Raw genomic sequence first — 26260 nt, forward strand, 5'->3', positions numbered from 1 at the left:
CAAACTGTGCTGATCATCGAGATTGCCTGGTGAGATTTTTAAAAATATACAGCATGGGGCCCTACTCCATCTCTGCTGAATCAGAATGTTCAGGGAGTGGAGCTAAGAAATCTGCATTTAAAAAAAAATATCTATTTCTAATGATCATTGGATTTGAGAACGATTGCCGTAGGCAGTGAGGGTCCTGTCAACGATTTTAAGCATGTGATGAGATCGGATTTTTTTTTGTTTTTTTTTTCTGAGGAAGATCAGCCCTGAGCTAACATCTGTCGCCAGTCCTCCTCTTTTTGCTGAGGAAGAATGGCCCTGGGCTAACATCCGTGCCCATCTTCCTCCACTTTATATGGGACACCGCCACAGCATGGCTTGACAAGCAATGCTTCCGTGCGTGCCCAGGATCCGAACCCCAGGCCGCAGAGGAGCGCGCGTGATCAGATTTAAAGAATCAGTTGGAGTGCGGTGAGAGGAAGCAGGAAGACTCTGAACCCAGGCAGAGGCAGTGGGGAAGGCTTCTGTAGCAACGTAAGAGGTAGGGCTCAGGAAATGGTGGATTTGGAGGTGAGGAAGGGTCTGGGATGACCCTAGGTCTAGCTTGGGCAATGAGTAGATGGATAGTAGGATCATTAACCAGGACGGGGGACATGGACAGCGGAGAGGGTTTATGTGGAAGACGGTTCAGTTTGGGACTTAGCGAGCATCACTAGGTGTGGGAACTGCCATAAGCATTTGACGAGCATCACCTCACTGAATCTTCACAACAGCCCCTTGGAGATGGGCTTCAAAGCCAGGAGGTCTGGCCCAGCGTCTGTGCTCTTAGCCCACTACCCTATTTGGCTCCTCAGATTTGAGGTACTTGTAATTTCCCAGTAAAAAATGCAGTGGAATGTCTGGATCTGGAGCATTAGAGATCATCAGGCTAAAAACGTCCATTTGTGAGTTGTCAAATCAAGGCTTTAGCACCAGCCCAGCGTTTGGATTCCTATTCTGCCGACTCAGAGCAGTGTGACATTGTCTTTCACTTCTGAGCCCCAGTCTGGAAAATGCAGCTAATACTACCCCCCTCCTAAGGTCCCGGTGGAAATTGAGAGAATGTATCGTGTCAGTGTTGTTGCCAGCGCAGACTAGGTGCGGGAATGGTAGCTGCCGTTATGCAGACACAGGGAGCGGTTCCAGAGAACAGGCTGGGAGAGTGCAGGACTAGGACACCTGGGAAGCAGGGGCAGGTGAAGGGTGGCCAGAGGAGACGGGCCAGCAGGTGGGTGAGCAGCAAAGCAGGAGGAGAGTGAACGGGGAGTGAGATTCCCAAAGGAGGTGAGGGCATCCAGAGGGAGTTGCTAGTGTCACCTACTGCAAGGAGGTCATGCCAGGTGTGTTGCAGAGCTGTCGGTGCCCACCCACAGCCCCGATATCAGCAAGGCTGGTCGAGTCCCCCAGGCTTGCTTTCAGATGGTGTCACTTCCCATTACACAACCCCCTATGATTCATGTGAATTGTGTTCTCTTGTTCTCCCTTCCTTATCTGGACTTCTGGTCTGAGACTTCATGTGGATTCGGGTCCCTCCTGCTCTCCCGTGGGCCTTCCCTACATGGCCTGGAGCATGGGCTCTGATGCCAGACTCTGGGTTGGAATTGTGTGAACTTCCTCACGCCTGCTTTTTCCTCACCTGCAGAATGAGGTACTAACAGCAGGGTTGCCGTGAGAGTTAATCCCATGAGGTACTTAGAGCAGCACTGGGCTCGTCACCATCGTGCCTTCCTAGTGGTCACTCGCCCCTGCAGCCTCGTGCTTGGTTCTCCCTTGCCCTTTAGTTGGCACTGCCTCCTTTGCTCTCATCCTTTTTCTCTTTTTTCCCTTTCCTAGTCCTTCTAGTAGCCTCCAGCAAACCATCCCATTGTCGTCATCGTGAGGCACCAGCCGAACATACCTCCTGGTGGAATAAGCACCTTCCTCTGCTTGTGGGGTGCCTGCTCTGAGCTGGGTGCTTCTCAGGCATTTTCTCACTTACAATCCTGACTACACCCTAACATGTGGGTATTATTAGCTCCATTTTACAGAAGAGGAAACCAAGGCTTAGAGAGAGGAAATCACTTAACACAGGTGGCGGCTAATTAGTGGTGGAAGCAGGAGATGAAACAGAGGCTTGTTGAGCTCCAGAGCCCATCCATTCTCTCTCATGCCACATACCGCTTTCCAATCCCTTCTTATCTGTGGGCAAAGACAGAGCCCCAGGGAGGCCTGCTTATGGGCTGGGCCACACCAAGGCTCTCTGTAGAGAGTCGCCACGCCCCTCCCTGCCCTTTATTTTTGGGATGGTTCAGGTCAGGTTCTGACTGGCTTTTTTCTCCCATAGCACATTCTCGGAGAGGTTTGCAGTCGGAGAGGAAATGCCTCTGTGGGAGATTCTCCACAGGCTGCGCTGTGCATTGCTCTGGCCCCAGTGCTGCACGAGGAAGCCACTGCTGGCTGTCCTCCAGACCCCTCCCAGGAAGTGGCATGGCCAGGCTCTTCTTGGGAAGGGCCTCTCTTTTGTAGTGGGAGGACCACATTGTGACCAGCCTGTGGTCTTTCCAGGGGATCTGAGAGGCCCAGATATTCCTGGGCAGGTACCCTCTGCATCTCAGATAGTTGCACTTGACCTTAGCCAAGCCGACGCAGAGCCGATGATGTAGTGCATTGTTCTCAGCCCTCCGAACTCAGGGTGAAGTGTGCAGATGCTAAACCGGCCCCTGCCCCCGGCCTTTGCTGACATTACTTGTGCCAGCACTTCTGGGAGTGGGCAGAGGAGCCCTATACTGGTCTGGTTGTGTCAGTGCCCTGGCCTCCTGATCTGCCCCACTCAGTGAACTGGGAGGCCCATCATGACTGAGAGGTGGAAGGGACAGCTGTGTGAACCCAGCCACTCATCTCGCTGGCTCTCCAGCAGGGTTCTCTCTCGGATTTGGGGTAGGGAGTTCACTGACCTGGAAGGAGGTCGAGTTTGCAAAGGGCTCTTGGAGCTTGGGGGAAGTGGAAAAGAGTGGAAGTCCATGGGTTTGAGCCCTGTGAGAACAGGGGCCTTCTTATCTTAACCTCCCTGCAGGTGGGCTTCTTCAGAAGCCCATGTCTTTGGGATCCACACATGCCCTAGGAAGGGTTCCCTGAAGACTGTTGACAGCAGCTGATAAAAGGGTGTGAGGAAGGGCTGGAAGCCCTGGGTTGACAGGAAAGGTCTGTGTAATCACCATCTTGACAGGGGACGGGGTGAGTTCTGCTTTGTCACGCAAGGGCTGTGTCAGCTGAGATGCTGTGGCTCCAGGCAGGCAGAGATGCTAATCCCATCACTAACAAGAATCCCAACAGAGTGGGAAACCCACACACAGTAACTTCTAGAACCTAAGCCTTTCCCTGCCCTGGTGTGTAGCTGGCTCCATCTGCAGAAGGAACTCCCAATCTGACTGTGTTTGCCTGTGGTCCTGAATAAAGTGGGAAGGGGCCCACGGAGACAGCTTTTCCCAAGTCCTGTGGGCAGTGGAGGGGGCGGATGCGGACCAGGACTGTAGGTCCGCAGCAGAGCATGTACACAGTGCTCACCAGGAAGAGCCTAAAGAGCTGGCCACGTCCGAGCTGCCGTGGCCCCTGTGGGGACAGCTTTGGCGGCCGAGTGTCAGCTGTGGTGGACCCCCAAGAGCAGATCGTTGGGGACAGGATAGCCTGAGTGTAGATCCACTGAGCTTAGTGGCCTTTCATGACTTGGCTGTTCTCCTGGAGGGGCCAGAGAGCTTACGTAGCTCTCTGGGGTGTCTCTCCAGGGCCGGTGCATGGCTGCGTGAACCTTCTCTCTCCCTCTTTCCAGTGGGTGTATAACATTCTCGACAAGAAGGCAGAAGCCGATCGGATTGTTTTTGAGAACCCAGATCCCTCTGTCGGCTTTGTTCTCATCCCTGACCTCAAGTGGAACCAACAACAGGTAAAAGATTTCTTACTGGGCCCTCTAGGGTCTCTGAGTACCCTGCTTCAGGTTGCTGGCCCTCCTTAATCCTGTCCTTCTTTCTACTCTTGGTCTCTCTCTCTAAGCAGTAATTAACCAACAAGGAGAGGCCTGAGCTCTCTGCAGTGAGAGTGCATGCCTGTCCTGTTTACACCTTAACGGGTCAGCTTACAGCCTTCCCTGGCTCTCCTCCCACCCAAGGGGAAGAGTGGGCCGATGTTTGCATCCATAACCACATGGCTGTTTCTTAACCAGCACAGTGGCTTGGGCTGCCACCCTTACTTCCAGGAGCACCTGGAGCCCTGTGGACTGTACATTCTCTCTGTCCCCCTGGACACCAGCAGATCCAGGCAGGCCCATGGTCTGAAGCACTGGCTGGCAGGAACCATGGTGACCAACCCAAGGAGTCCCCTGCACTGCCCAAGTCGCAGAGGAGGTCTTTCAGCGGCCCAGGCTTCCCCCAAGCCCCTCAGCTCTGTTTCCTGGCCTCCACGTGCCCCTCACTTCTCCTAACCTTCTAAGGAGCAGGTTTCCAGTGGAGCCATTTGCGCTCACATTGTCTCTCTCCAGTTCTCTGTAGCTTCTCTCTGTCTCTCCACCTTCTTGCTTCCCTTCCTCACTCTCCCACACCAGCTCATCACCAGTCACAGCTTACCATCGTGTCCTTGGGTGGACTTATACCCTGACAGTAACAGGAACAGGCAGAGCACCGTGTTACAGGAAGTGCTGTTTCCACCACAGGCTGGGGTTAGGCTGGGCTCCACCTGCAGCAGGACAGGGGCCGGGATAAGACCGAGGAAAGCAGACACGGGATTGCTGGGTAGGAAGTGGGGCGTAGATAAACACCCCCCTCTCCTCCAGTTCAAGTCTTTGAGTAATCCAGGCTCGAATTTGCCATCCTGCTCTCAAGTGGACCCTTCTTGTTTCTGTGTTCCTCACAGACATCCCTTCTGGAGTCTGGCCCTGTCCGCCTCTCTGTAGACGCCTTTCCTCTTGCTTTCTCAGTTGTGGCCTGCCCTTTAGGCCTTTGAATGCTAAACTGAGCTCACCTGCAGTTTGCTACATTTTGGTTTGGTGAGTCCTAGACCTGCTATGCCCCCACTTCACTGCCACAATGGGGGCCCCAGGGGCCTGTGGGGTAAAGGGCCAGGATTTTGGCTCAGAGGCACACAGGCAAGTGAGCGCCAGCTGTCTCTTACGAGACTGGTGGGAGTTGCTGAACGTGGCTTGAGGGGTGATAGGGAATTTGAAGGGCACTTCCAGAAGTTGCAGCTCTGAGTGATGATATGTTAGAGCCAGGTAAGATCAAAGCAGATAGCTCCCCATGTGTGGGGTGTTGTGGTGAGAGAGGCCGAGAGAACACCTGCCTGCACCCTCTCCGTCCCTCCTCCTGCAGCTTATTACCTGCCCGCCGTCCCCCCGCAAGGAAGCCAGGACTGGCTCTCGAGATGTTTGGGAACTGGGGCAAGGCCACAGAATAGGAATGCTGGTGGCAGCTCTGGGCAATGCGTTTGTGCATCTCTGCAACACCCCTGTCTGTGCCCTTGGGCAGCCCTGCGCCTGGAGGTTCTGGACCGCAGACTGGGTCATGGGAGGTGGGTTGTGGGGTAGGAGGAACTTCTGACTCACGAGGTCCTTGAAGACTGAAGAGCTTGTGATTTGCAGAGGGATGGTGGTCTGAGGGCCATGCAGGGACAACAAAAGATTGACTTGTGCAACTCTGTTCAAGGAGCCTGGAGCACACCTGAGCCCGCGGCCCTGAGAACGGAAATCCATTGTCCACCTGGCCTGCCAGTGAAACTGCCCTCTCTCTGTCTCCTTTAAAACAAAAAAGTCTTCAGGAAGTGCACGGCTGGGGCGACTGGCCCTCAGAGGTTGTGAATGGGCCAGCTTAAATGTGACCGCATGGCCTGGCGGTTAAGTGCGCGCGCTCCACCACTGGCGGCCCAGGTTCGGATCCTGGGCGTGCACTGACACACCGCTTTTCCGGCCATGCTGAGGCGGTGTCCCACATACAGCAACTGGAAGGATGTGCAACTATGACATGCAACTATCTACTGGGGCTTTGGGGAAAAAGAGGAGGAAGATTGGCAATAGGTGTTAGCTCAGAGCCGGTCTTCCTCAGCAAAAAGAGGAAGATTGGCATGGATGTTAGCTCAGGGCTGATCTTCCTCACAAAAAAAAAATGTGACTTCCCTTTATGGCCACACAGGTGCTATTGTTTTTAACTTTTGCATGATTAGACCTGTCATATCAAGTGTCGTATTTCAGTGTCTCAAATCTCTGACTTGTGACAGAATACTGAAATCAACACCTTCCTTAGAATTAGGCAGTTATCCACAGGGAGACACAGGCCTGGACTTCTGTTCTTTGTCCTTCCTCCAGGGGAGGACTGAGGAGAGAGGTGCTCTGGCATTTGCTCTGAGGAGCCTTCCTAGCCACCCTGGAATCTCCTCCTCCTGCTGCTTCTGCCAGAAGTATATCTTTATTCCCCCCATTGATGGCCCAGGATTAAAGAGACTCTGTCCATAAGTCCGTCCGTCATCCATCCATCCATCCATCTCTCCATTCCACAGATATTTATCCAGTGCCTGATGTTTGCCAGGGACTCGGCCACCCTCAAGGTTATAACATCCCTTCCTCAGTTCTCTTAAGAGATCACATGTATATTCTCTTTTATTTGTTTTTTGGGGTTTTTTTTTTTTTTTGGTAGGTCTAGTTAACACATGCACATGGTAAATATGCAAATAGTATAAATAGTGTGCAGTGAAAGTAAGTTCCTCAGCCCACATTCCTCTCTTTCCCTTCCCCAGAAGGGACTATTTCCCCAGAAAAGATCATTTCTTTGTCTCTCCTTCCAGAGATCGTCGTTGCATATTGGACATCTAAGCATATATGTATGTGTTTACATAGACACACATACCCCTTCAGTGCACGTAATTTAGGTTCTTTGGTCTCAAGTTCTCGGACTGGGGAACTCTTCCTTTAAGTCACTCCAGAGATGGAGAGAGAGCTCTCCAAAGCTCCAGCCATTCTCTGTCTTGCCCCTCGCCACGAAGCTGTTGCTTTGATTTTACTGTCCTGCCTTGTAAAGAGAAATTGATGGTGTCTGTCTCTCCAAGTGATTGATGGGCCACCTTCTGGATGCCAGCCTGAGACCCTCGCCAGCCCCTGGTCTAGTTTTTTTCAGATCATTTCTCTGGGCCGGCGGCCCTTAGGCTGCCTGCAGAAAATCTGGGGTCATGTCTAATATCAAACAATGGGTTTCTTTTCCCTCTCTCAGCTAGCCTGTGAGCTGACACCCAGCACCAGGCTTCATGCCTCATTCCGTGCCAGTGGAGCAGACAGGTGTGATTCAATGCCAAGTTTGGGATTTGTCAGTAGATATCATCTAAAACAAATGCCACTATTATTTGGGAATCCTGTGACAGTGACACACAGAACAGCTGAAGACACCCACAGGCGTGCACATACACATCCCAAGTTCAAGCAATTCTGTTTCCTGGCATCTCCTTGGGCCCCTAGCTAGTGAGAGAGTAAATGTCCTGGACATGGGCCATGAGAAGTGAGCATCCGGAAGAGACTTGTGGGAAAAACTGAGACCTGGGTGGGCACAGCTCCGCCATCTGCTGGGAGGTCCCAGCAGGCTCATCTGCGGCAGGTCTGGGGCAGAGAGCCCAGATTCTTAAAACTCTGGCAGAGAAGAGAATCTGTGGCGTTAAGAGACGATGTTGGCATGAAGAGGCACAGTTGGACACCAGGCACCATATGGAAAATCTCATTCTCAGTTTTTCAGTCGAGGCCCTTGGGGATTTTGTTGAGTGACTCATGGTCCCCAAATTACCGCCTTGAAGAATCTAGCAGCTCGGACTGCAGGGCTGATGCTGCTGGCTTCCCTCCCTGCCTTGCCCCTAGGAGCCCTGGTGTCTGGGGCCTGCCTCGCACATGGATGTGATAACCAGCCAGGGCCAGGGCGTGGGTGAGCAGGGAGGGGTGGAGGGTTTTCTGGGCAAGAGGAAAGTTCATTTGATCTCTGGCACCAGATCTTGTTGATTTTGGTTCTTTGCACTGTTGCCACCTCCAGGTTTTCAGCCAGGTGCTATTTTCAAGAAGGACAGCAGGAAGGGCCGCCTGTGAGACAGGGGAAGACAGAACAAGGTTAAGCGCTCTGGTGGTGCTCCTTGCCAAGCTGGCTCCAGGCTCCTTTTCTGCCCTCATGTCCCTGTGCACCCCTTCATGTGACAAATCGAGTTGCTTACTCGACCCCTTCCATGCCCTATACTTTCTTTCCTCTGAGCCTTTGCTTTCACTGTTCCCTCTACCTGAATGCCCTTTCTCCAAACTCTACCTCTTCTTCCCTGCCTCCTCTTCTGAGAAGCCTCCCTGGATCACCCTAGCTATCTAGTCTTTCCTTCTTCCTCCTGTACTTTTATCGCTTTATGTCTTATGGTACTTACTTATGTACACGTGATTAGACCATAAACTCTTGGAGGGAAAGAGTTGTCCTTGACACTTTCTTGAACCTCCTTCCCGCGCTGCCCCCGCCCCCATCAGCCCTGTGTGTATATAAATGCTCCTATATGCTATTCTTTAGCAGGAAGAATAAACAAGGTTCTGTTCCTTAGACTGTCCCACTCATCCTGGACACGTGGAGGCCCATGTTGCCTGGAGATCGGTCCTGCCTTGGGGTCTTTGGGATGAGCTGTGGCTGGCACTGCAGGCCTTGGGGGTGGATGCTTCCTTGCTTCCGTGGGGAATTCTAGGATGGTCAACCCTCCCGCCGGCTCTGGCCCCTGCTGGGCCTGGTTTACCCCTGCTGGTCTCTGCACAGCTCGATGACCTGTACCTGATTGCCATCTGCCATCGCCGGGGCATCAAGTCTCTTCGGGACCTTACTCCAGAGCACCTGCCGCTGCTCAGGAACATCCTCCGGGAGGGGCAGGTGAGTTGCCTTGGCCGAATCCACACTGAAGCCCAGAGGAATTATACTCCACCTCTCGGGGGTCCCCCAGTCACTTTCCTCACCCTTCCCAGAAGTCCCTCTGTCAAGGGGCTTCTCTCTGGATGGCAGCCGTGAGGGCCACATGAAAGCTCTTTGGCTGGACTCACAAGGCCCCGTCACCTGGTCCTGCCCTCCCCTCCCCTCCAGCTCTCCTTTCAGCCTCCTTCCCTCACCCCCACGCCTGCCGTCCTCCGCCTGGGTTCCCAGTTTTGCCTCCCTGCCTTTCTCCTGCAGGTCCCATCTGGGACGCCCTCCTCCCCCCACCCCAGGATTCCCTGTCTTGCTTGTGACAGCCACATCGTGCCAGATGTGTTTCTTGGGTAGATGGGTCCATGACTGCTGTGTGTACGCACGTACCTCATGTTCCCTGAGGGCAGACACTGAATTCTGTATCATGCGGCATTCTGAGATACTTTCTATCTGGGATATTTGTTGAATTGAATGAAATTAACAGGGGTACTAAAAGGAGCCCTGGAGGTGAGGGAAGATGGGGAAGAGTCTAGAATCTCGGGTTGTGGTCCTGGTTCTGACATTTGACCCTAACTTGCTGGGTGACCGTGGGCAGGTCACTTCTGTCACTCTCTGGGCCTCAGTGTCTGGATGGGGTCCTTGTAAATCCGCCATTCTGTGGGGTTGTTTTCAGCCTTCTTTCCACTCTGAGACATTTGAAGATGCCGCCCACCGTGCCAGGGCCCGGCAGTTGTGAGGGTGCCCAGCCAGGAGAGAGGCTCGTCCCCTTTCAACAAGGGCTGCTCTGAGGCTTTGATGCAGACCTGGAGGAAGGGCTTTGCCTGGCTCTGCTCTCTGTTCACCTCGGAACCCAGCTCCCCGTCACTGTGCCCTGACCTGCCTCCTCCCCTCTTGCCTGCCCATGTCACCATCTCTCTGGCTGCCTTTGTCTTTTTAGAGTGACTTGTTACTCTCCTGAAACAGCCTCAGGATGGCAGAGTGGCATCTTTCTCTCAAGGAGATGCTGGGCCAACAATTCCACCTGCCCTGGCGGCTCAGGCAGCCTCACCTGGCCGGCCAGCCCTGCTTATCCCAGGAAGGTCTCTGGGTGGTTTGGCCCTGCTCTCACCCTGCTGCAGAGATCCCTGGGGTGAGCTCCAAATGCAGAATAGAATTCTGGGGTGTATTCTGAGCCCGCTGAGCCCCTAGTCTTTTTCTCTTCACCTCTGACCTCCTCAGGGATTTGCCCACAATGGAAATCAGAGTCTCCTCTTAATTCCAAGCCTTGGAGTCTCCTGAACTGGGGTTTGGTGGAAAAAGCCCTACCCCAGAGCAAAGTAGGGGTGGGCAGAGGAGCTGAGGCCAAAGTAAATGCCTTCCACTTCTGCCAGGAGTCCAGTGAGACTTGGTGGGCTGTGTTATGCCTCCCTCGCCTGTGTGGGGGCAGCCCTTCTCATGTCCGATCCCCCACCCCTTCTGTCACCAAGCCCTTAGCTCAGCCCCATCAGCTCCACTCTGTTCTGTGCTAAGAGGAAGAACAAGTCTGCCTCCCACCTACTTCATGTTTTAAGTGCTTGTAAATCGTCCAGGGGGAGGATAGTCCCCGTGGCTGGAATCGGGGGCCTGTGCTTAGGCACTGGGACTTCCTAGATTCCCAGCAGCGACTGTTTGAGGAAGCAAATGTTTTATCCAGGCTGGAGTGGGGAACCCTGATTGTGGCTACTGTCCCCTTCCTTTGGGAGAAAGAGCCTCAGCTTTGCATTGTCACTTGTATTTGTTGATTCCCTAGAGTGGAAGACAGGGATCTGAAGCAAACAGTGGGCAGGAGCTGTTGGGAGAGTTTGTTTCAGGTGTCCAAAGGCTAGTCGGGGATTAGGACAGGAGGAGGGTTCTGGCGCTGGTTCATGGGCAGCACAATGACCACGTCCTGCCACTCCTCTTTCTTGTCAGGAAGCCATCCTGCAGCGCTACCAGGTGAAGGCAGACCGCCTCCGAGTGTACCTGCACTACCTGCCCTCCTACTACCACCTGCACGTGCACTTCACAGCCCTGGGCTTCGAGGCCCCTGGCGCGGGGGTGGAGCGGGCCCACCTGTTGGCAGAGGTGATTGAGAACCTAGAGTGTGATCCGGAATACTACCAGCAGCGAACCCTTACCTTTGCCCTCAGGGCTGATGATCCCCTGCTCCCGTTCTTGCAGGAGGCCCAGAGGAGCTGAGTCGACCCAGGGGCTGTCAGGAGAAGAGCACAGATGTGTGGGATTGAGGGTGGGGGGAGTGGAATTTTTAGCTCCAAGTGAATTTTTTAAAAATATATTTTGTACTGGCTTATTCCTAGGATGTGAATAAAGTATTGGTCTCATTCGGTGTGGACTGATGGTGTGGCCTGGGGAGGCAGTGTGAGGGGAGCTGGAGTGGGCAGAACCGGGTGGGAAGATCCTGAGAAGGGAGGAAAGTCTCTGGGGGTGGTGGCTTTGGCTGACCTGGAAGGGTGCCAGGGGCTTTCTCCAAATCCCTGCCCGCGGCGTCTTGGACTCCCGTGTCCTGAATCGGACTGTGCCTCTCCCAGTTTTCACTCCTTCCTGTTCTGCTGCCTCTTGCTCCTTCCCATTTTCTGTATGTATCTTCCTAGTGGTTTTCTAGGTCCATGTGTCTGCGAGTTCCCCCAAAAAACAAAATAGTCTATGGAGATTTTCGATGGCACTTCCTCCTTCCTTCTCCTCCTCACCCCGTGTGTGAGTCAACCCAAGAAGATGAAAACTTCTTGTTAACAAGGATGAAGGATTGCTGCCTGGAAGTGGGAGGGTTTTAATAAGAATCAGATAATGCAAGCCCGAAAAGCCTGCTTTTGCCTCTTATTTGGTCAGCAAGTCCCTGGCCTTGAGTTTATTATCTAGGCAGGAAGACAAAACAGACTCACCTGGAGCAGCCAGAAGATCAAACACTAAACAGTGTATCAGCGAGGGCACAATGGTACCATTGCAGTGGGGTACAGAAGCTCTGAGGGGCTCGGGGTCAAGGTGTGACCAGCATCACAGGTCCCCATTCATAGAGTCTGAGGCTGATGGCCTATAGGGAGCCATCAGGGCCTTATCTGGGAGGGTGATGTCTACCACTACAGCAGAGCAGGGACATAGGCACGCTCATTGAGAGCACACAAACATAAGGCACTCGTCCCAGCACAGAGGACACACTGCCAGGGAGGGGCTGGCATTTGCTAGTTAAGGTGTGTCTGGGTCTTGCTCAGGGAGCTGCCTCAGGGGAGGCAGGATGCTGGGTTCTGCTAAGTGATAAGAGGGAAGCATAGGCAGAGGAGAGGGGCGGCTCTTAATCTGCATCCCCTGGACTGAGAACCAAGTTGAGCTCCTTTCCTTCATTCATCAACTGTTTCTTGAATACATGCTACAGGCAAGGCAGTGCCCTAGGTACTGGTAAATGGTGCACACAGGGCCAGAAGTCTCTTCCTGGAGCCGACATTCATCATACAACATTGGACAAGACCCAAGGCATGCTGAGCCAGTTTCTTTTTTTTTTTTTTTAAAGATTTTTTTATTTATTTTATTTTTCCCCCCAAAGCCCCAGTAGATAGTTGTACGTCTTAGCTGCACATCCTTCTAGTTGCTGTATGTGGGACTCGGCCTCAGGATGGACGGAGAAGTGGTGCCTCGATGCGCACCCGGGATCCGAACCCGGGCCACCAGCATCGCAGCGCGTGCACTCAACCACCAAGCCACAGGGCCGGCCCTGAGCCAGTTTCTTTGAAAGGGAGCGGGCATGCGGATTCGTGGAGTGATCTGCTGTGTAAGTGTACAGTGCGATGATGTGGCTTTATCATAAGCTTTGACTTACCGATCAACTCTCAAGCCAGCCAGCATCCTAGGTGTTGGGAATACAGAGATGACTAAAACACAGCTCCTACCCTGCAGGCTAATGGGGCAGACAGCCAAGCAAATGTAGGAGTAAAGATGACACAGGGAAGGTACCTTAAAAAGAGCCTCGGGGGGCTGGCCCGATGGCGTAGCAGTTAAGTGCGCGCGCTCTGCTGCGGCGGCCCGGGGTGCGCAGTTTCGGATCCCGGGCACACACCAACGCACCGCTTGTCAAGCCATGCTATGGTGGTGTCCCATATAAAGTAGAGGAAGATGGGCACGGATGTTAGCCCAGGGCCAATCTTCCTCTGCATAAAAGGGGAAGATTGGCAACAGATGTTAGCTCAGGGCTGATCTTCCTCACCAAAAAAAAAAAAGGCTTCCTCGGGGGAGTCTGGTGCCAAGGGTTACCCTAGGACGACCTACAGAGAATGCTTTTGGAATTGCCACAGTATTGGGCACAGTGACCAACCCAGCGCGCCTCCAGCAGGACAGTCTAAATGGAGTAAGGCGCTAAGGGTGCTGAGGCTGAAGGGGGCCGGGTTAGAGGGAGAGGTGTGGCACTGGGGTGGGACGGCCTTCCTCCACCAGGTGGAGATTACAGCAGGGGGCGCCAGCTGGCTTTGAAGGGGAGCCCTGGCTTGTCTTTCTCCATGTCTAAAAAAAATAAGTGGGAGGCCTGAAGAGGAGACCCCTTCTGAACTGTCGTGAAGATAAAAGAGGCCGAGCAGAGGAATGGAGCAGATACTAACCCAGAGAGGCCCCTCCTTGCAGAGTGGAGGGACCCAATCCCTCTTCTTGACAGATCAAGTTCTATCAGCGGGGCTCTCATTTGGCTTCACACGCAGGGTGTAGGCTTGGAAAAGACTAACAGGCAGCCAATCCTGAACCAAAAGGAAGACTGCTGGGAGCCTCCCAGGGGATGGGGTCTCTATCTCCCTGGAACTGTGCCCTGTGAAGACATTCCCTGCGTCTCCAGACTTGACTCCCTAGCCTGACCTGTCCCATCTCTCCTCCCTCCTCACGGGTTTACTCATCCATCCATCACATTTCTACCAACCATCTTGCATGGGCCAGCACTACAAGGTGATGACAGGGACAGGCATGTCAATAAGACCTGTGGAGCTGTACCCTCCAGAAGCACAGTTCAGGGGGGTGGGAGAGCATAGGACGAGGCAGAAGGTAAGGGCTGTTCTAGAAGGAGGCCTCGCTTTGCTCCTTTGTAGTGCTGGGAGGTGGAGAGGGTGCTTGTGTGTCAGGACCAACTCTGCTTTCAGAAGTGAAGAGGGTCGATTCTCCTGGGGTGCCAGGAATAGGAGTAGCCAAGACCCAGGGAGCAGCCCTGCAATCTGGAAACTGCTCTGGGAGAGGACCTCAGGAGTTCAGCTTCTTGTCCCCCAAAAGCCCAGCAGTGGCCAGTGTCACTGACCACCAGGACATTTGCTTTCACTCCAGGAAACAGCTGGTCAGATGGTGGTGGGCCACGAAATGTGTCCTGCTGACCCTCCATCCGAGATAGACCTACTTGCCTTTGTCGTCACCTGAAACAGTTTCTTCCCTGCAACCCCATCTTACCTGAATCCTGGGACTCTTGAAGAGCTGCAGGGAAGAACTGTCTGAGTCAAGAGGCCAGTCGCTTTGTCATGCCTTGTCTGAATTCACGGAGGGCCTGGCGCAGGTCTCTTCTCTGAGGCCCAAGCACTCTGACTACACATTCCACCTCCCTGTCATTTCTAGGGAGTCTCTGTTCCCAGGGGCCACAGGGGTCCAAGAGCAGCTCTGTCTACCATAGGCACTATGGGCCTGGAGCAGGTGGCAGCAACGGGGCCACCACCCGAGGGCTTTCACCTGCGAGGAAAGGAGCTCCACTCTGAATCCTGGTCCTTGGTCCAGGGATGCCGATTAACAGCCACCCCTCGGGGCCGGCCTGGTGGTGCAAGCGGTTAAGTGCGCGTGCTCCACTGCGGCGGCCCAGGCTTTGCCGGTTCGGATCCCTGGGCGCGCACCGTCGCACTGCTTGTCGAGCCATGCTGTGGCGGCGTCCCATATAAAGTGGAGGCCGATGGGCACGGATGTTAGCCCAGGGACAGTCTTCCTCAGCAAAAAAAGAGGAGGATTGGCATCAGATGTTAGCTCAGGGCTGATCTTCCTCACAAAAAAAAAAGAGCCACCCCTCACTGCCTCAGCTTTGCTCCTGCTGTCACTTTGGTCAACCCACCATCCTGCCTCCCCTGAGAGAGCTTGCTGAGCAAGACCCACTATCCCTCAGCCCCACCTTGACTAGCAATGCCAGCCCCTCCCTGGTAGCATGATACAGCTGTCCTCTGCTGGGATGAGTGCCTTCTGTGTTTAATTGTGTGCCCTCGACGTGCGTGCCTGTGTCCCTGCTCTGCTGGAGCCGTGGTAGCTGTCACCCTTCCCCCATAAATCTTGGCTGGCTCCACACCTGGCTGTCAGCCCCCAGGACGTGGCCTACTTTCTTCTTGGCTTGGTGGGAGAAGGAAGGAAGCAGTTGCGGGCATGACTGCCATTGTTCCTTGGCTCCTCTCAGTATGCCCAAAAGTTTCCTCATAGAGCAAAATTGCTGAGTGTTCTATATTTGTCAACCTGCCTTCCCGAAACTAAGAAAAATAACATTTCAGAATGAGTTGGGGGGCCCGCCCTGTGGCTTAGCCGTTAAGTCTGTGCGCTCTGCTACTGGCAGCCTGGGTTCGGATCCCGGGCGCACACGGACGCACCCCTTGTCCGGCCATGCTGAGGCGGCATCCCACATACAGCAACTGGAAGGATGTACAACTGTGACATACAACTATCTACTGGGGCTTTGGGGAGAAAAAGGGGGGAAAAAAAAGGAGGAGGATTGGCAATAGGTGTTAGCTCAGGGCCGGTCTTCCTCAGCATAAAGAGGAGGATTGGCAGGGATGTTAGCTCAGGGCTGATCTTCCTCACAAAAAAAAAAAAAAAAGATAGAATGAGTTGGACATTTAAGCTCCACTTTGCATTTCCCTGTTGAATACAGATCCCCAAAATGAGAGACAAAACAAGAAACAATTACATACAAAGTCATATTTTAAAATGTTTCTCTTGTAACACTTCCATATCCAAACACTTTACTATATCTGTTTTCTTTCTGAACAGGTTGATGTAGGTCTGCTAACTCTTCCTTCTCAGAAAGGACTAAATCTTTATTACAAATACGTATATGGAATATTAAAATGTCCTTTCTTTTACAAGAAGATGGTGATAATTAACAGTAGCTGTTTTTTAAATATCCTCACTTAGCAAAATAAATGTTGGCAACCATATGTTTGCTCTATTATTAGTATTATTACTGAAATTAGATTGAATTCTGAAACTTATATAAGCTTGAAGTTACCAAGTTTTAACCACTGTTAAAAAATAAGCATGGACTGAATCTGTTCAAAGTGTTTCAATTCAATAACAGGTTTGAACATCTACCCTACTTGTTTTTTTCCTTTTAGCAAGAATCGGGCAATAGAGCTCACATGGGGCATCTGATTTAGTGAGGAACATAGGCATTTATTACAAAGTAATTACAAGAGTGGTGAGTGCCTTGAGAAGAGCAGAGGGGGCCATGGGAGCTTACGCCAAGAGAAGTCAAACTTCTAGGCTAAAACTTGACAGCCCAACAGCCCACACAAGCAAAGGCCCAGCAGCTCGGGAGCCTCAGCATGGCTGGGACCTAGAGCTGAGCTTCTAGCGTGGGGCACACACGTACAATTAGCGCACTGGCCAGTTTTTCCTTCAGGACCATGATGAAGAGATGCAAGTCCAGGCTTAGGGGAGATTTCTTAACATTCTGTTCCCCTTGCACTTGAGAGGCAGTGCGGCCTGATGGTTCTGGCATAGAAGCTGCACCATAACCAAGTATGATCTTGGACAAGTTACATAACGGCTCCTAACCGAGGAGCAATAACAGTGCCCACCCCCAGAGCTTTTGTGAGCATTAAACAAGAGGATTTTGTAATCACTTGGTAAATGTTAGCTGCTATTTTCCTACTGTGAAAAGGACCAAAAAGGATGTAACCAGAGATATTTGGGCTAGATATTAAAAAGAACTTCCTGATTTGAAAATCTGTGAAATCCTAGATTATGCTGTGGAGACCTGGTAACCAAGAGATTTTAAGGCAAAAAGCAAGCCATAAACTATCTGTGGTTAATCGATCATGGCCTTAAACAGAGGCAAGGGCTGTGTGCGATGACTTCTGGGGATCTCGTCCAGCCCACAGGTTCCTGGAATGCACTTTAGCCTTGGTACTGGCAGATTTCTTAGACTACAGCAGTGATGTCCCCTGCTACTGAGAACCCTGGGAACAGCTCAGCTCCATGGTCTAGCCATATACATCTGATAAAAATAGGAGCTGAAATACCATCCTGAAGTTGCTATTTTTAAAAGCGTCTAAGATGCTGGATTGGGTTTATTTCTTCCTCAAACGGCACCTTGCTGTTCCCTCTGCCTGGTGGGCAGGATGCTAACGTGGCACTTGTGAGGGACAGGAGCCAGAAGCCTGTGAGGCACATTTGTCAAGGGGCCCCATGCCTCCTACCCACACCCACTGCCTGCCAGGGAGGAGCCGTGAGGTGGTGGCTTCCCAGCTCTAGAGGCACCTGCCCCTCCACGCCCGCCCTTTGCTCCTGTCTCCTCCCTCTGCTCCTGGGCCCCTCTGGTTGCCCCAGCAGAGAGGTGTCATCCACTTCCTCCACAGCAGAGGCAGAGCCAGAGAGGTAAAGGGGGGCAGAGGGAATGGGAATGGAGGCAGCAGAGCTCGGAAGGGGACCGGGACCCAGACTGCTGCTCCTCAGGTTGTCTTGACCCACCCTTGGCACAGCTGCTCTCTGAGAGGTACAGTTCCCAGGAGCCAGAGCCCTGCTTGCTCCATCACATCGCCTCTTGCAGAGCAACTTGCAGTGTCTTACAGGTGGGCCGAAGGGGTGCAATGGAGCTGGGAGCGGTTCAGATTGCTCTAGAACTCAGTGCCTGGAATAGAAAAAGCATCAGAATTGCTTCCTTCCTGCCCCACAGATGATATGGTTTCTGGGTGGCTAGCTAAGCATCTGGCTGTGCTGCTAAGATACTGAAGGGGAAAGATCATGAGTAAGCACGTTGTGGCCAAAGGAGAGGAGTCAGAATTACAGTTAGCTTCTGGGCACCCAGGAACCAGGCATGGGATAAGCTGGAGAGGGGGAGAGGACGAGATCTGAATACAGCTTATAGGTTACAGGAGGGATTCCACCTTCATAATACACACACTTAGAGAGCATATGATACTTTTAGAGCAAATTCACAGCCACTGCCTAATTTAATACCAACAATAGCCACTTGAACAAGCACAGTTATTTCCACTTTTTTTCTAGTAAGAAAACTAAAACCATTTGGTAAGAGGCAGAGCTGGAAATCAGGTCTCCAGGAGCGAAAGTTGGCCCTTCAGTTATGTTTTCAGGCAGAGTGGAGTTCACATGGTGCAGAGCAACAATTGCTAACTGTGTTTAGTTCATCAGAGTTAGCAAAGTTGAGAAGCTGGGCTGATTCTCAGTTCAGCTCTGCCAGACTCACCTTGTTGCTTCAGGCAGGCGCTTACTCTCTTGGGGCCAGTTTTCCCATCTGTAAAACAGGGAGGGTAGTCCCTCTTCCTCTTGACTTGCCCAGGGCAGAGACTTGAGTCATTGAGTTCTTTCTACCTAGCTTAGTTCCAGGCCCAGAGCTGACATCCAATAAGGCACCATTCAAACACAATTAAGTTAGACATCCGTGAAATGCAGAAAAATAGCCTCTGCCCATGCAAGGTACAATTTAGGATGGCACAGTCACCTGTGGAACAACTTGGAGGCCGACTCTTCACTCACCACATCTCCACTTTGGTCATGCGCAGTAGAGCTTCTTGAGTTACCTGTTCTCACCAAACAAGCCCTCCACTTTCAGCTGGAGTGAACCTTTAGCTGGCACGTCTCTGAACCCCCTTCGCACTCACTGTCACTTACATCTTACACTTAGTCATTTCCTGTCCTGCCGTATTCTTGAATGGGAGTCCAGTGAGCCTTCTCTCTGCAGCCGAATAGTAAGCTTCCTGGGTCTTACACTTTCCCGGGAGACCCTGGAGCTCCCAGCAGCAAGCTGTTACCCGAGTGTCTCGGGGGCTGTGGATTGTGCTGCGGGTGACTTCTGGACTGTTCTCCTTCAGCCTGAGTAGTTCCCAGGTTTGACTGGGGATGTCTGGGCCCAAGGAACTAGGGTCAGGGGCCTCATGGGGTTTCCCCTGGAGACAAGATGCCTGGCAGCTCCCGTAAGGAACAGAAACTGAGAAGCTTTCTCAAGGTCACGATAGCGTGTGCACAGGAGGGGTGCAGAGGGAGCAGTTTGGAGGCGGCAGGTCCCGCCGAGGGCGGAGGAAGGACTCAGGTCTCAGTCCAGGGCACCTGGCCGCTGCTGTGCACTGAGGGGTGGGCTCCCGGAACAAGGCCCTCCCCCTTCCGTGTCTCACTTGCTTAAGTGAGGGAAGGACACGCTTCACCGCATGGGAGAGTGGAGAACCCTTTGTTGGGTCTCATTGTTCCCGGGAGGGTGTGGGGAGGCTGCGCTGGGCATATCCATCGTGGCGCCACGCACAGGAGCTCCCCCGCTCCGGGTTCTACCCTCACCCCATCCGGCCTCCTCTTCCTACCCTCCGCGCCTGCCCCGCTCGACCCCTCCGCGCCCCTTGTTCCGAGGCACCGCCGCCTGCCCTCTCCTTCGCCCTCCGCGGCCCCCACACACCCCCGGCAGGCGGGCGTGCTGCCGGCCGCGCGCGGGATCGCCCACCCCGCCAGCGCACAGCCCTTCCTTCTTCTCCACCCCGCCCTTCCTCCTCCTGCCCGCCCGCTGGCTCCCCGGAGTCGGCTCTCCGGCCGTGTGCGCAAGCGTGTCCGGCCCCTTCCCCGCCCTCGCCGGGACCCGGGCCCCCGCCTCCCTGCCCGCGGACTTGTCCGCTTCCAGGCCCACCCCGCACCCGGGACAGGGACTGGGCCGAACGGAGCCGCCGCGCCAGCGCCGCGCCACCAGCCGTGCGCCTAGCGGATCGGAGCCGTGCGCCGAACTGCCCTGCCCCGCCCCGCTCCACCCGCGAGGGTGAGTACGCGGCGGCCGGTCCCCGTGGGGCCCGCGGGGAGGGCGGGGAGAGCCTCGGGGTCCCGGCTGCCTGGCCCCCAGCCCGGCGCCGCGGCCGGGGAGGTGGTCGGGCCCGGCACGTGGGCGCAGCGCGGGTCCGGGTCCGGGTCCGGGTCCGGGTGGGGCGGCCACAGCCCTGGGATCCCTTTCCCTGGACCAGATTTTCGCGGGAAGCTGATTCTCTTTGCTCGCATGGAGTGAGCAAACAGGATGGTTCTTTTCTCCGGAAAGTTTCTAGCCGCCGCCCCCCCCCCGCCCCCGCCCCCGCCCCTCTCCCCTGCGGCCCCCGATTCAGCATCCTCTGAGCCATGGTTTCTCCCATAACTACCCCCGTCAAGTCCAGGGAGATCCGTGGGCTGGCTTTGCTGGAGGTGACAGGCTTTGCTGGGTCCATCTGTGTGCATGAGTCGCAAGGTCACCAAGCAGAGCCCAAAGGTGGGGGTTGCTAGCTGCGGGGCAGGGTGGCCATGCCCAGGACACCTGGTCCACGTTGTGGAGATCATTGGGCCTAGGCCACCTCAGAGCTGCCTGAGTGGTGGGCAGTGGGGAGGGATGGGGTTGAGGTGAGGGTGGGATACAGCTGGGGGCAGGACCCCTGGGCTCAGCTGTCTGCTCTGGGTGCCCCCTGGGGCGCCTGCTGGCAGGGACATCCCGGCCAGCCCAGAGCTGCCAACATGTCTACCAGCACTGCCCCCTCTGTTCCCAGTCTTGGGGGGAGGCTCCCTCTTGGCCATCTGAGGCCGAATCTACTGCTGCTTCCTCTGTCCCACAGGGACAGTCCTGAGGGCCTGGTTCTTGCTGGCAGGCTGGGGGTGTAGGCAGTGTTCAGGTGCTCAGCTGTGCCTGGCTGACCTCATGGCCACCCACAGGCTGGCACCCGCACTACCCGAGGGAGGCACAGTGTGGAAGCCAAGTTCAGCCAGACTTATTCTTCTGGGAACCTTGGGAATGGGCCTGGTATGGGCTAGGTTGTCACAAAAGGCAAGACCAATGTCGCTCTCTCCTGAGCTGTGCTCTGCCACCTTCTCCTCCAGGCCCTGGCCCTGGCATCTGTCAGGGAGATTTTAAATGAGTTCATATGTGTTAAGTGCGTTGAAAGGTGCCTGCACAGAGGGAGAGGTATGTGTTTGCTATTCGTAATGTGTCTCCATGCTCTTGCTGTATAAAGCTACCCCATAATTCCAGAGAGGCGCCAGCTGTTTGGGGCCTAGAAATGAGCTTCTGGGGCTTTTTCTGTTCACTGGGAGCTGGTCTGGGAATACCCCCTGCTGAGCCCAGGCGGCCCAGGTCCCTCTGACCTGTTTCCTGCTCTTCCCCTGTCTTAGCCCAGAGCGCTCTTGGTGCCTTGTCCCTCAGCACCAGTGCACTGGGTGGGAGATCTGAGGCTGTCCCATGGGCCCCGGGTCCATCAGACTGTTGAAGGAGAGCCAGGAGTTGGGGCCAGCCCCCCCGAGTCCAAGTTGACAGGGGTTAGCTGGGGAGTGTAGATGGAAGAAGTTAGGAAAGAAAAGTGATAGTTGCCTGTGTGGACTGTGGGCTGAGAGACATCTGTAGCTTGGGAGTGGGTTACTGCTCACAACAGGTCCCCCTCCCCTGTGAGTGGAGGCCCCGGCTGAGGAAGCCCGCAGTGCCTTCTGGGCCGTCTTCCCTTCCCTCCCTCACCCCCTTCCCTACCCAAAGCAATGACTCACTCCCCACTCCTCAGAAACAGAGTTCCTTGGCCCCTCCACCCTCCCAGCCCTTGTAGACTCTTAGGATCCAGTTTTCTGGGTGGAAATGAGAATCTACTCCTTTCTGGAATTCTAACAGATCCTGGAAATGACTCGCCTTCACCAGCAGGAGCAGAGAGGTCAGACCCCCTTTCTGTGCTCCAACTTAACCTGTGGTTATTCTGTAGTTAATCCACACTGACCTGGCATGTGCCCTGCATTGGGTGCCCACCCAGGCCCGATCTGGGCACATTCTCTGGTCACTCCTCTGAGAGGCTGTCCCAGTGGATCTGTGTATTCCTCCTCTCACAGTAGCTCAAAGGCTTGCACCCTCTGTAGTGAGGAAGAGGATCATTGTACTTCAGAATAATACAAAATGGTTCCAGCCTACAGGGGACGGGGACTTCCAGCATCCTGGAAGGGATCCTCCGGATCAGTGTCCCAGAGTCTGAGGACCAGGCCTACAGATTGCGGCAAAGGCAGCCACCAGAACCCAGCAGAGCTCCCTGGGAGATGGACCCTGGGCGCTGGAGAGCAAGGCAGTCAGGTGGTGAGGGGTGGGCACCCGGAAAGCTTACAGGGCCGCTCGCTCCCTCCCGGCTCCTCAGCTGCCCTGTGGTTAGACACTCACTCTCCTCACCCACAGGGCCTCCTTCCTTCTCAAGACTCGGGGCCTTGCCCTGAACCTATTGCTTGCCTTGAGGAAATGATTAGAGCAGGCAGATTTTGGTGGTTGTAGTCTTTAGTTCCCCTCTGTCCTTTGTCACCCAGTTCCCGAGGGTGCCCAGCACTTCTCCATGAGTGTTCTGAGTGTCCGTGGATGGGCTCCTGGCCGCCCCTGGCTTCAGAATCACCCCTGACCCCTGCCAGATTCCCTGTGTGTCTGTGTGTGTGTGTGTGTATTTGTGTGTGAGTGACGCTCTTGAATCTACAGATGGAGGAAGTGGTCAAATGTAGCTACAAGTGGGAGCAGCGGTATGTGCTTCCTGGGCCCCAGCCAGGTGCCACGGGGCTTCAGGTTGGTTCCCTGAGCCCAGCAGCGGCTGAGCTCTACCCAGGGGTTGCACTGGATCGGTTGCTTTTCAGGGTGGGGAGGGCCTTCAGTGTCCAGAGCTACAGGTTTTGTTTTAGTCTCAGGCCCCAGGCAAGGGGCCCGCGAGACCTTCAGCCAGGTCACTGCCCTATCTCTGCCCACCCCACCCCCGCAAAGCTGCCCTGAAGGAAGACGATGGGATTGCTCTAGAATCTGAAGCCCTGGCTGCTGCCCCAGCCCAACAGGGAGGAGGGTGCTGCTGCTAGGGCTGAGGTGAGGGGCGGGCTTGGGAGGCCCTCAGTGTCCACCTGGGCCTTGAGGGTGAGGAAGGCCTGGCTCCAGAAGCCCAGAAGCAGCTGTAGTTGTAGGATTGTCCCTTCCTTCTGCCTACAGCTTCACTCCAAAGCCAGTGGGTCGGGGGCTCCAGGATATTGCTTTCCTGGGGAGGACAGTGGTGGCTAGAAAGAGGACAGGGACTCGTTTGCAGAGTGCTGGGCCGGCACACTCTTGTTTCTGCTTTGGATCCAAACCCTCTGCCAGGACGCGGGTTCCAGGGGCTGCAGCGTTGGTGCCTTGTGCCCATGGTCTGCCCTTTGTCCTCTGCCCATTGCAGCCTCTGTAAACACCTGTCCTTATAATGAAAAGGGACTTAGCAAATAACAAGGGTAGTTGCCATTTATCAATCAAGTGCTTATTAAAAGCCTGGCCCAATAAACTTTGAAAAAAAAAAAAAAAGATGTGCTGTAGGCATCTTTACATCACTTTGGGTCAGCCTACACAACCCTTTCATTAAGCCCATTTAAAAATGAAAGCATGGGGCCAGCCCCGTGGCTTAGCGGTTAAGTGCGCGCGCTCTGCTGCTGGCGGCCCGGGTTTGGATCCCGGGTGTGCACCAACGCACCACTTGTCCAGCCATGCTGAGGCCGCGTCCCATATACAGCAACTAGAAGGATGTGCAGCTATGACATACAACTATCTACTGGGGCTTTGGGGGAAAAAAAAAAAATTTTTTAAACATTAAAAAAAAAAAAAAAATGAAAGCATGGAGGCTTGGAAAGATTAAGCTACTTGGCCAAGGTCACACAGCTCGTAAGCAGCTGAGCTAGGCCTGGTTCCAAAACCTGTGCTTTTCAGCCCAGTTCTCCGTGGCTCCGCGAGCTCATTGTACCCTGTTCCATGATCAATGAAAAGGCTCAGAGGTGTGAAGGAGTTTGCTCAAGGCCACAGTGTGCTGGTGACGAAGGGGGAACACAGACCCCCTGATTCCCAGCCCAGAGCTCCATGTGCTGCCCTGAACCCCACATCTTACCCTGCCCGTCCTGGCACCCCGTCCCCTGAGCCCAGGCCGTGGGCTTGTCAGCCCTCTCTCAGTGGGCGGGGCAGGGCTCCCCTTCCTCCCTTCTTCCCCTGCCACAGCCCCCACCTCTCTTGCTTTCTCGCTGGTAATTGCTTCCATCTGGCCCTCCCGCGGGCTCCTATTCCTTTGGAAATGTGGTTCCCTGGCTGCCGCCCACATGGCTGCCAGGCCTCATCCGGCAACCACGGTGACACGTGGGGAAGGGGAGGGGCCCTGCAGGGTCTGAGCATGGGGAACCAGGTCAAGGTGGCTGCTCCGGTGTCCGGCATCCCCAGATTCCTGCCAGGTGGGAGCACTTTTGCTCCAACTCCCAGTCCTGGCCACGCTCAAGGCCGGATCGGCTCCTCAAAGGCCGGCTTCTCAATCCGAGTGGTGAGCTTCCCTTCTGCCCCACCCACAGGTACTGCTCCCACGGCCCTCTCTACCCTTTAGAGGTTGCTCAGGTCAGGAGGAGGGAGGCCTGGTTGGAAGGGACGGTGGCAGAGGCCGAGGGACCTGGAGCTCCACACAGGTGAGGATGGAGCCCACTTGTTTCCTTTGGTCCCAAGCAGTGGACTCAGAACCAGCAGAATTAGAGATGAAGCCTCATATTTTGTCTCGATATAAAATAAAACTTGCACATTCTAACAGTGCGTTCAGTGCTCTGTTGACTCCCTTGCCTCAGGCTTTGCCTGGGCTGGGTGTGGGGGATGAGCAGGGTCCTTGGTGTGGCCATCTGGAGATTTCAGGAGCATGCCTCTGCCTGTGGAGGGGCCAAGTTCCCTGTCGTGGAAGATGTTCAAGCATAGACCGGTGACCTTGACAGGGACGGTCCAGAGGAGATGCAGGTGGTGGCGGGGCACAATTGTGGTGTGGAATAGGTTGGAAGACTTCTAAGGTGATTTCTTCTCTCAGATTGCAGGGTTTTAGTGTAAGCTCCACGAACCTGTCTCGTTCACTGCTGTCTTCTTCCTGCCTGGAATGATGTCTAGCAAATAATAAGTTCTCAGTAAATATTAAACAAATGGAAGATTAGCTCGGGTTTTTTGACTTTGTCTTCGCTGTGTGCCTGCTTTGCTTCCTCCTTTTCTTGGGGCAAAGGCAGAAGAGCTTCCTTTTTGACAGGGAAACTGTTTCTCAGAGAAGGGCCTCCCAGCAGCCTGCTGCCCCCACCCCGGGAGTCTCTTTGGACACTGAGCCCCAGGTGGGGGTGGGCAGGAGTCTGCCCTCTAAGGAGGGTGTGCCCTCCTTTCTACCCTCCCCAGGGTCAGCTGGTCACAGTCCTGCTCCTGTCACCCCTCCTCAGCCCAACCTTTAGGTCCTTGCACAGACTGGTTCTGACCTCATCCCCTGTCCCTGACATCGGTCCTCTCTTCCTTATTCGGGTCCAAGGGCGCCCCTGGGGGTAGAACTTTCTCTCAGGTGTCGTCTCAGGGGTGAGGGCTCAGGAGGAGGGGTTCACCCCTATTCTTGTTTCAACCCAAACACCTCCGCTCTTTTTCCTTCTACATATTGGGTTTCCCCGTGAAATTTCATTTGAAACTGGGCCAGAGGGTTTCTTGGCTTTAAAAGTTTTTATTCAAAAACCTCCATTTGGCTCCAGTAGAGACTGTTATTTTCCCAGTAGCATGCCACGTGTGTTCTCACCTTCTCCCTTTGTCCCCTTGTGTGGCTTGGGCGCCATTGGTAATCACCTTCCTAAACTGCAAGTGTCCTCAGCGTCCCACTCAAGCCTCTGAAGCCTCCCTGACCACCAGCACAGTCACTTCCTCCTTCACTCTCCCCTCCCCGCAGGTCCCCCTCCTGTGACATGAGGGGCCCCGTGCCGGGTGAGCCCAGAGTGGACCGCAGAGGAGTGCAAGCCGAACCAAAGACAGGTGGGGGGCAGCGCTCTGGGTGGGGGGCATGATTTGTCTTCCTGTCAACAGGTTGTATCCTTTCCCTGGCTGCACAGCCTTGGCCGTAACACAGGGCCTCGGGTTCCTCCTCTGAGAAACTAGCACTTCTGAATGAGAGAGCATTTCAGATAACTTCCCAGTGCCTGGATCCAATACTTTATAAATGCTGGCTGGTGTATTTTCTGTGCTTCAGGGTGGGGCCCAGAGACTGAAGAGTGTCTCCCTTCTGGCCCAGGAGAGAGGGCAGGTGGGGGGCAGGAGCCACTCCTGTTGTCTCCTCTCTGTCTACTCCCAGCTCTGTGACTTCAGGCAGGTCTCAGACTCTGTTGGTTCTCCA

General features: G+C 54.4%; 2 protein-coding genes across 6 annotated transcripts in view; both read left to right on the forward strand.

Moving 5' to 3' along the window:
• DCPS (decapping enzyme, scavenger) overlaps positions 1–11278 on the forward strand; it is a 38177-nt gene extending 26899 nt beyond the window's left edge. For 2 of the 4 annotated variants that reach the window (XM_087433916.1, XM_004438451.3), the window contains exons 4-6: positions 3833–3946; positions 8799–8909; positions 10869–11278. In XM_087433916.1, coding sequence (XP_087290042.1) covers positions 3833–3946; positions 8799–8909; positions 10869–11135 — 492 coding nt within the window. In that variant the 3' untranslated portion in view covers positions 11136–11278. The other 2 variants (XM_087433917.1, XM_087433918.1) reach the window with 2 other exon arrangements.
• Positions 11279–19720: 8442 nt separating this feature from the next.
• Positions 19721–26260, forward strand: part of ST3GAL4 (ST3 beta-galactoside alpha-2,3-sialyltransferase 4) — a 35551-nt gene continuing 29011 nt past the window's right edge. For both annotated transcript variants that reach the window (XM_014793734.2, XM_087433915.1), the window contains exon 1: positions 19721–19908. The gene's annotated coding sequence lies outside the window, so the exon portion shown is untranslated. The remainder of the gene's footprint in view (positions 19909–26260) is intronic.

This window comes from Ceratotherium simum, chromosome 7 (assembly GCF_057802395.1).
Source record: "Ceratotherium simum simum isolate JZ-2026a chromosome 7, ASM5780239v1, whole genome shotgun sequence".
NCBI classification, from domain to species: Eukaryota; Metazoa; Chordata; class Mammalia; order Perissodactyla; family Rhinocerotidae; genus Ceratotherium; species Ceratotherium simum.